The 10,769-nt window shown below is 38.5% G+C and overlaps 1 protein-coding gene across 1 annotated transcript in view; it reads right to left on the reverse strand.

Moving 5' to 3' along the window:
- mmp24 (matrix metallopeptidase 24) overlaps positions 1 to 7,021 on the reverse strand; it is a 50,764-nt gene extending 43,743 nt beyond the window's left edge. The window contains exon 1 of the mRNA XM_015404212.1: positions 6,616 to 7,021. Within this exon, the coding sequence (XP_015259698.1) occupies positions 6,616 to 6,771 (156 nt within the window). The 5' untranslated portion in view covers positions 6,772 to 7,021. The remainder of the gene's footprint in view (positions 1 to 6,615) is intronic.
- Between the last annotated feature and the right edge of the window lie 3,748 nt (positions 7,022 to 10,769).

The raw sequence follows: 10,769 nt of genomic DNA on the forward strand, positions 1-10,769 counted from the left end.
TGGCTCTGGTTTATAAAGGGCTCTGGTTTTTAAATGGCTCTGGTTTATAAAGAGCTATAAGAGCTAAGCTAAACAGAGATGAATATGCTAAGACTATCAAAGTTAAAATAAAAGGTCATATTCAAAGAGAGCTATTTGAGGCTGATCTGAATCAATAACAGATTAAATGAGCTTAAACATGAGTGAACCTGGCTTTTCAGACTATGTTTAATTAAAGCTAAATGGAGACGAGCCACAACATACTTCAGCTACATAGAAATAAGGTCTCTATTAGAGGTTTTATTCAGGCTGCTAACCCAGATAGAATTAAAATGCATCAAGATTATATGAACTACTTCCTTCTCCACCATCCAGTTTATTAAACTGCTGTCGACCGAGGCATCAAACTTCCAGCTGCTCTGCCATATATCAGTAGATCAGGGCACGGACATAAATAAGAAGCTGTCAGAAAGCTTTAGCACCCCCACCTCCTAAAAGATTCAAAACAGCCTCAGGTCTGCATCAGGGTGGGATTGAGTTGGTTATTCCTGTTGGCTAATATCCTCTTCAGCATCCGGTGAACAATACATTCTCAATGGGACCGGTTCAGGCTGAGCAAACAGCAACATTCAATAAACTGGGCTTAAAACTGCAAACATCTTCCCCGAAATGGCTCTTTTATCGGGTTTTCAACCACATTCCACTACGGATCCAACAAACCAAAAGACATCAAATGTTAAATGATTATTTTCTATTTAATCAGTGGCATCATTTGAATGACATGTTTGAAAATCCTTGGACAAACAGTTGGATCAGAGACAAACATCATGAGGCTCCTGCAGGAGGATCCATAATTAAATGTCCATGTTGGTGTGAAATGGTTTCCTGTTCCTGTGCAGCCGTTCTGATCCTTCTGAACCACTCTCAGGGAGTTCCCTCTCCCTCACAACAGACAAACCTCCGCCTGGTGTTCATTTATAATTAGAACGCTCTTCACATTTCTGTCCTCAGATCTTCCCTCTGCTCCACAGCGTTTTGGAGATAAACATGCATGTAATGGTACTTCTCCTGCATTAATGCCTCTCCTCTGGGGCTTCTACTGGTAAATCTACCAAAATAAGACCCTTTTCCAGCATAAAAACAGAAATGTAAACCATTACAGAAATAAGTGCTTGAAAACATCCTGCAATGCTAAATCAGGGAATGAAATATCTCAAGTTTTAAATAACATTATTTTTTTATTTAATGACTGTGCTTATTTATCAGATGTGCCACCGTTAAAAAAAAAAATAGCCTTTGAATTAAAAATCTAGATTTAATTGTTTATTCAAAGAAATATTTAATCAAGATTCCTCCTATTTGGATTGTAACACCACATTTAGATAAGTAGCCCCCTCTTTGCCACCTAATGGACATGTGGGGTTCCAATGATGCAGATGCGTCAGAGCCTATAAATGCTATTAGTGGAAAAGAAAAACTGTTACTCCCCTAAATGTCATACAAAATTGCAACAGCAACTTGGGTACTATTTGACGCAAATCTATCAATTATAGATCTATAGTTTTATTGCATGGAAATTAAAAAGAACAAAAGAACAAGGCCAGTATTAAATAGAATCTTTATGAACCAAATTCAGTGTCATGAAGAAACATTTAGAACCTTTGAGCCCCACATTGTTAACATGGCAATAAGAAATAACAAAAAAAACTATAGATACTAAAAAAGAAATATCTTTAAAAATATAAAGAAGTGAAATAAGCTGTTTCATTATGTTAAATGTATTTCTTATCAAAAATATATAAAAAAAGAAACAAATATAAACTCCTGCTACTTTAGTCTTTTTATTTAAGCCAGCTCTAGTTACTAACAAAAGTAGTAACAAAAATACAACAATTAACTATTCACAGCAGTATACTGCAAATAAAGTGAACTAATATAGAACTGTATCTTTATTTTTTATATATATTTCGTGGAGGGAGATCTAGGAGTGTTCTATGAATTCATAGATAAAGAACTGCTACTATACAGAACCATAAATTAAATCGAACAGCTCCAGTTTATAAATTATCTGTAACTTTATTAGCAAGGGCTTCATGAAAATCTGCTCCATCTTAAAGTATTTATTTGGAAAATATAGATATTGTGTGCTTTCATTTTCATGTTGGTTCATTGTGATGTTTATAGATTAACCCTTAACGAGTTTAGGTGTACATTAGTTTTTCATCCCATTAGTTTTTCATCCCCCCGTTAGCGCACATTGGCCCCTGCCTGGCCATTTCTATACAAATGTTCTGGAACTGTCACTCGTGGTTCCTGGTTGAAAAAAGTTGTGGTACGTCGAGGCCCAGATTTGATAAAATCTAAAATACTTGAAATAACATTGTTTATTTCAACATTTTATGATCTGAAAATTTGTTTAGACACTGTTAGAAAATCGGACCTAATGTGGGGCCCCTTGCTACGTTTCTGAAAGGAAGTGTTGGAAGGAAACTTTTAACCCAAACAGGCACTGTGGGAGGATACATTTTGGGTCAGGATTATTTTGTTAACTTGGGCCCTTGCAGAGATTTCTATAGTTTTCTGTGTCCTGTAACCCAATGTAGGACTAATGGCACGAGAGAAAAACCCAGCCTGGTAACAAAGGTTGTAACTTTGTTCGGTTATTTTGCCGTCTGCAGCCTTCCAGATTTCTTTAAATCTGCCACAGGCTATTATATTTACATCTCTTTCTTTAAGTTTTTTTATTTTTCTAGTGAAGTTGTTTGTGGAAGAAAATCTAAAATAATTAAATATTAAAGATTAATGCACTGGCTGAAATTCTTTCTTTTCCATTTCCATTTTGTTTTATCGTCAGACGTGCTTTCGAAAAAGTCAGTAAAACACTTTGGCACCTGCAGTCGATGGATCTGTTCTCACATAAACTCTGAATCAGTGAACAGATTAATTTGATCGTGTTCAGCAGAACAAATCGTCCTCCACATCTGCGCTGATTTCAGACAGAACAATACCATCATCAAACCCACGGTGACAACTCCCGGTATTTCCAGCTGCAGCTTCACTGAGCGAGTGGCAAAGTGAGTGTGGGTGTGACAAACACAATGACTGGAAGGCAAAAACTAAAGAGGGTTGAAAAGAGCGAACGGAACGACAACAAGGCTGTCAATCTGAACGCAGAAACATTACAAATGTGTGTATTTATCTGCAACAATGAAAATCAGGACAGAGCTGACTGGAAGCAGGCGTGAATTCACACCCACCCACACAACAGCAGCCCGCTCTGCGCTCAGTAAGTGCAGAGCTGCAGGCTCCTTTAACCCATTTCTCAGTTCTAATGCTGTGTTTACAACCATCCACTGGCCAGCCTCTTTCCCAGAACATCCCATCTTTGAGAGGGTAAAAAACCCCACTGAGACCAGCTGACGGGAGTTCAGATACACGCTTTTATCCTATTACCTCCATTATCATAACAGAGATCTAAAGTGAGGACATTCTGACTGTTAGTCATCTTTTCTGCTGAGCAACTCAGTGTCATTGCTGCCACGTCACCCTGTGCTAAAAGAACAGTCGAGGGTATTTCTTCTAGCATGTTACCTCTCCGGTATTCCTGATTTCATTTTCCCTCCAAGTCATTGCTGATACATAACCTCTGCAGCCTCTGCTCTAACTGGGTTCACCTTATGGTTCTCATTAATGATAAACGGATATATAAGCCAGCCGATACTTGTTTTTCATGTACCGATATGTGAAGTGCATGCTTGCACCTGCCTCCATTTGCTATCCATTTTTCAGGTTTTGTTTGATTTGTTAATAAATGTGTTTTTTTTCTTTTTGTTTGTTATCATTGTGCTATTTTCATCATTTAAAGAACCGAAAAAAAAAAATAAAATAAAAATAACAGTCCAGTCTGGAGTTTTAAAACAGCATGCTTTGTCTTCTGTTCTTTCCATTGCCTGATTCCGCACGTGAGGAGCTTTGGTAGAGGAAAAAAGGAAGAAAAACAACACAGGCTTGAAAAATCATCCTAAAAACATAAGCAGCATATATTGGTTATGGATTAGACTAAAGTCAAAATGACCAGTATCGTCATCGAAATTAGAATTGTCATTGGCCATTGATGACTCAGTCCGTTCCAGTCAGTCTTCCACTAACCAACAACTGCTCTCATATTTTCTTATGAGGAGTTCATATTCCATTTTCTGACTGCAAAGGTCCAAATCAGACAACAAGTTGAAATCATAGGTCCATTCCCACCATGCTTAACACATAGGAAAGGACCTGTTAAGCACGTCCTTAACAGTTAAATAAAGTTTCATTTCTATATTTAACTAAAATCGACATAAAACGACCCAACATCTCATAAGAAAACCTGAATGGGCCACAATTAGAATAGAAAAAACTACAATGATCACGCCCTAAAAGCTTGACATGAACATCTGGAACAAATTGTTCTCAGATTTTATGATTCATTCTCTCCATCAGCAGCTTCTCCTGCAGGGCACAAACCTATGACCAACCAAACTCCTAGTAGAGCCTTTGTAAATCCAACCTGTTGTGTAAACAGGCCAACAGGGAAAGTGCGAACAGATGAGTCAGACAAAGAGCTCAACATCTCCTTCCTCTGCTCTGCCTGTTTTTCTGTTTGTATCACAGAAAACCAGCTGAGTTCTCTCTGCAAAGTAAGAGTACCACAGCAACAGGTGAGTGAGGGGCAGTAGTACTCCAGATATATATTCATATAGATCTGCTTACTCCTTCTCTTTGTCTACAAACTTTAGGATTTCCTCGACCCATGTTAGTAAAACTGTACCATGCTTGGTTCTAGTCCTGGAGCACTGTGGGATTGTGCATGTTTAGCAGTTACACAATCACTCACATTCATGCCAACCAACAACATATCCTCTATCAAATTCACTGCAGTTTTGAAGCTGCAGTCTAATTTGTTGAACGTGGCCCATTTATCATAGAAAAACACAAAATATATTTAAAAAGACAAGGCATTGTCTATAAAACGGGAACACGGTTATAATAAAGGTTTACTCAAATGTGAATGTTATAAACTACAAGCCTAGCAGGTCTGATGTTAATCACTTAAAGTTAAATAAAATACCAGTTAAGATCATGGAAACTGAAATGTTTCTATTCCTGATTTACTATTACCAGATGTTTTTGCTCGCTAACCAAAGCTTTTCAGCACCAAGGTCAGCTCCCAGAGAAGCAGCTACAGTAGGGATGTTATTTATTACACAGAGCTTTGACTAATCATAGGTGTACAGAGATGATATTGAGCGCTTCACTTTTCTCCTATTTTCCTCCCTGTTCAGGCAGGCAACAGACATGATAACATGCAGCCAAAAAGGGTTTTTAAGAAGGCTTGTTTTATAACGACTAGTTTGAGTCAGCTGAGAAGAACCACGAAACCCACTGGGGTCCCACTCTAAGGTTCTTTATGGGTGTTTGTAGGTCGACTGTTTGGATGTCAAATTTGTTCCTTCTGTGATCCAATCCAATGTCCAGAGTATGAATAACCCTTAGGACACACAGCCCAGATACATGATGGATGGACTTGAGCTGACTGCAGACCTTCTCTTAAAGCTTTTGCTAACCAAAGCTTTTCAGCACCAAGGTCAGCTCCCAGTCTCAAACATTCCTCTGCAGATTTCCCTCAACAGTTTGTTTCTTTTCGACATTCGTGTGTTGATCTGTTTTTCGTCTCAGGCTGCCTGCCCTGCATTTTACACTGGATCTGTTGACATCCAGACTCTACAGCTGAGCCACATCAGAGACAACATCTCCTCCTTTGTTCAACACAGAGCTCACTCAGCACCGCCACAGGCTCTTTCTTTGTCTGAATCAAAGTGTCACTAGCAACACAAACAGAAAAAAAACAGGAGAGCCACTGATCCACTCTCACTGAGCTGCATACCCAACAAGGAATCCTCCCAGTTCAAAGACCCCCAAACCCTGCTGAGACCATAGCAGGAGGAGTTTTGCTCCAACATCCCCACAGAATTCAGCCGTTTCCATCCTTCTCCCAAACTCAGAGCGGATCCATGAATTATGGAGCAGGGGCTATATTTGGACTGGGTGGGGGGGGCTGGCTTTGTTCAGCACACAGTCACTTTAAACCTGCCTGGATGCTGATGGTTGTTTATGGCCAACATGTGTCTGTGCACACACAGATACCTCCCTGACTGACTGAGCGGCTGCAGCAGAGAATCTCAAGCTTTATTATCAGTATATGTTCCTCATCCATCCTGACCAACACCCAGCAGCAGCGGGGCAAATTGAGCTGAAAGACTTAATAAAGCTGCCAAACAGACGGAAACAATCAGGTTTAATGAGTAATTAAGCTGTTTGTTAGTGGTAGTGTTGATGCTGGAGCGGCAGCTGAGCGCGTCGCTATGCGCGCCTCCAGCGTCAGAAAACAAAGAGCTGAGCGCAGATTCTGAGTCCAAAACATCTCAGTTGTTCAGCTCAGAAAGTCGTTTTTATCTGTTCTCATACATTCTATTTTAAAGCAGCTATAAGGAGGAGGACAGGGGACAGAGGAGCGCATCAGTCCGCTTTCTGCTGCGCCTTAGGATCGGGGAAAATATAAAATAAAATCCACACAGTCCTCCTGTGCGGGACTCTTACCTCCACTATAAAGGTCTTCTCCTCTCCGCACACTGAAACCACCCAGAACAGGATAGGAAAGTAGCAGGTTTTCCAGCAGAACCCGGGGAGCCCCGCTCTCCTCCTGCGCGCCGCTCCTCCGCCTCCTCCGCCGCCTCCTCCTCCTCCAGTCGCCATGGATGTGTCCCCGAGATCTCCCCCTCCACCTCCTCCGCTTCCCTCCGGCGCTTTCCAGGCTCCTGCTCCGCTCCTCACGGGAGGAAACGCTTCTTTAGCTCGGGCTTCATCCCTGCGCCTGGGTCCGGTTCCTCCCTGTTTCTGCTGCGCGGATGGTGCCTGACTCGATGCGCTCCACCAGTTCACGAGCAGCGGAACAGCTGCACGACTCGGGCAGCAGGCAAACACTGATGCAGGTTTGTCGCTCTGGGTACCAGAGAGCAAGAGGAGGATGAGGAGGAGGAAGGAGGAGGATGTTGTTGCAGGAGCGCATCATCAACAGAGGGGGCGCTGCACAAAATCCTATTTTAATCAGATTTTCTGATTAAGAGTCTGAATTAAAACAGAAAATAAAGCAGTTAAATAAAACAACCAGTCATGATTGATGGTGATGATTTAATGATTTCTTAAACACTCTTCTTTTGGAACTGGGTGGGTTTTTTCAGCCCAGGTCTTCCCCTCCATTCCTCCCAGTAAACATTTCTGCCTTTAGACCACAAAGATTTGTGAATTATAATCAAAGTTTATCTCCTTATACACAAAAAAAAAAAAAGAAAGAAAAGAAAAAAGTAGGCGGAATTAAAAATGTAAAGGTCACCAGCTTGAGAAGATTTTTGAGTTTAGGACTTAATAATTTAAGTTTTGCTGTTAAATTTACCAAACCTTTTAATTCTATGTTATTATAAGTTTAAATGATAATCGATGATTTTATTTAGAGCTTATTGAACCCTATAGGGTGGAAATTTATCATCTGAATTTTTGCCTGACCTTTGTTTGTTGAAGGGATATTTGTTTCAAACCTCAGACCTTTAGTGTTGCTCTAAGAAGCAAATTATGTTTCCTAACCACAAGGCTAGCTCATGACAGTTCCAACTTCTGTTATTTAATTATAAATCAGCTTTAAATTTGAATAAGAAATTAATGAGTCTTTATTGTATATTGGAACACAGAATATTATTGCTATGGCATCTTTTATTGCATCAATGTATATTGTTGAAATTGAACCCATTGAACAATGAACCTCTAACTCAAAAGCTGAAACCATAAGGTAGTTTTCCTGCATCTCACAGCGAAACCTGTAATTTGGCTTTAAAGCAAAAAACTTTAAAGCATAGTTACAGCCATCTCACTTGATAAAGATGAGGACTATAACTATCTCATTTTTTCTGAACGTAATTAATTTATTATCTCAGTATATAACACTTTTTTTTTCAGGTTTTTCAGTTCAAAAAAGGATTTTTTTTTTTATTTGAACCTAATAGATTTTTGACTTTATACTAAACAAATTCTTGTTTGTTTGTTTGTTTTGATTCTAATCTAATTATTTAGTTTAGAGACTCCTGCTCAGACTCCCCGCTCCTCTAAAAAAAGGGTAATTAGTTCTCCAAGCCTCCTTGGGGCCCTATAGTGAAAATTTTGGTGAGGTTATGAGTCAGACATGTTTGATAGCCGCAGTAAATAAAAGGAAATATTATCAACAGCATTAGACTGTGATGAGCTGATCTTATTACTAAGGGCGTTCAGGCACTATTCTACGTATTATTGGAGGTAATATTTTAGATTTATAGGTAAATTCACAGAATTATACTGTTGACTATGTTAAAACATCTGTGGTGGAATTCATGAAAGTGAGGAAATGTTTAAATATTGTGCAGACTTTCATTTTAAATCTTAGCTGTTTTTTTGTTTTTTGTTTTCTTTGTGTTATAGGACAATGTATAAATATATATATATATATATATATATATATATATATATATATATATATATATAATCACACTATGGTTTTGGAACCAATAAAATTAATCCGGGATTAAAGCTCCATAGAACCTGAACTTAAATATCTGAGAGAAATTATGATGCAAACTGGCATCAGTTCCCAATCTGACTTATCTTTTGTTTTTCTAGATTTCCCTCCTCCCAAAATGTGTGCACCTGCAAAGATGGGTCAGAGTTGATGTGAGGCAATGCAGATTTTTGAGTCAGTTTATTTTTTATTTTTTTGGAAAACAAACTTTGTGTGGAACGCTTTATAAATGAAACCCCAGATCATTCATACATCTAATATAACCTGATATAGTTTTTATACTCTTAATTCCCTTAAACTCTGCCGCAGCCCTTAATTTCTGCTACAGATTCCCATTAAAGCAATATAAGAATCATCTGAGAATAGAAATTGAATTTGACACTTTAATTAATCAAGTTAGAAAAAATGACACAGAATCAGTGATGAGACTCTAACAGTTGATACAACTAGCGAGGAGTTCAAGAGCACTGTTTTAAGATGCTCTGGACTCACTGCCTGTGAATGCTTCCTTATTGAATCAATGAAACAAAAACTATGTGTCCCATTTAAGGTCCTATCTGTTAATAACAGATTTATTTACATGTAGCTATTGTTATGTGAGCTTTGTGTGCACACAGAGGAATAATAGATTTCAAATCTCTGTCTTCCCCCAATTTACATTTTTCAAAAAAGCTAAAAGAACTTGTCTCAGCAAAACAGTTAAATATGAGCCTGTGGTAATCTGTTTAACAAGCCAAGCCTAGACTAAAATAAAATGTTTAACAAAATGCATTGATGGTCTGGTGGTGCTTTTTAGAGTTTTTTCCCCTATCTTTATGCATCAAAGTGTTATTAAAAAGCAATGTACTAGTATGCAGCCTGTTTACAATAAAAGTTTCAATTGCTTTATACTTTTGGCTTTAAACTGTAAGCAGCTATATGCAAAAATAATCTCTATTGCAAGAACAACAAAAAGATAAAATAGCTTTGATAGATAAAAAAAGAAATTCAGTTGTACAAAAACAAACATAATTAAATCAAATAAACAATTAAAAAAATCTTACTTATCTTTTATCTCCAAAGAAATGTTTGTCAGTCTAGCCCCAAGATCCTTTTTTTCATGTATAATTAATTATTTCTAAATGAATAAAGATAATTTGATGTAAAAAGGTTTTTTAACAAAATTGTGTGTTTGGTTTCTATATTTATAAAGAAATCATTATAAATGCAAAAAAAAACAAAAAAAAAAAAACAACAACAAACAATTAATTGTCCTTGGATCACCCAGTTTGCTTATGCCCTGTTCTGGCCCTGAGTGTATCAGTGTTTTTCTGCAGACTTTGGCTGCTTTAGGAGAAATAATTTGTTGTTTTTTGAGCTCCTTAATCTGACAAGTTAATCAATTAGAAAGAGAAAAGCTTCTAAAATGTGTAGCAACGCTCTGAACCCGTTCAGAACTGGATCATTGTTCTCTTTGTCTCCAGCAGCCTGTCATAAAATCGCAGCTTCCTTCAGTTTCTTCCTCTGAATCAATGAGACACATCACTCAGACCTTTGCTGTTTTGCTATGCTTCTCTGATTGACATCCAGGTGCTGTTCCTCTGATGGAGTCTTTTTTAGGTCTGACATTTCTTTTGTGTCCCTCTTGTCCATGATTTTCAATCAGTGGACATCAGGGAACGGATCCATTATGCATCAGCGGTCCCTCATCCATAATTGAGGCTGCAGTGGAAGAAGCAGGTGAAGGGAAATGGCCCTGCAGTGACGCAAGCAGACACGTCTGAGACACAGATTTGATTATACGTTTGAGACAGGCAGAGTGCCGGTCCACAGCTCTGTCATTAGGTCCATTTCCTGCCTCAGCGGCCGCACTGCATTTTAAAGAGCAGGAAGTCATTGTACACGGACCGATCTGTAACAAGCCACTGCTACATATCCACACATGTCACATCATACTGAGAGGTGAGAGAGCAGCAGTCGGGAGGCATCAGGAAATGGTTCTAATATGAGAGTCTAACACATGATTGCTTCAGGTTCTTGATTATCTTTCCTCTCTGAGTAAAACACTGTTCCAACATCATCAGAACTGAACCTCTGATCATTGTGGTCTAAGGTTTCTTGTTTTATTGTAATTATATTTGGTTTAAACCCAGTGTTACACCGATACCAGTAT

Source organism: Cyprinodon variegatus, unplaced genomic scaffold (assembly GCF_000732505.1).
Source record: "Cyprinodon variegatus isolate N-32 unplaced genomic scaffold, C_variegatus-1.0 Scaffold1667, whole genome shotgun sequence".
Taxonomy (NCBI): Eukaryota; Metazoa; Chordata; class Actinopteri; order Cyprinodontiformes; family Cyprinodontidae; genus Cyprinodon; species Cyprinodon variegatus.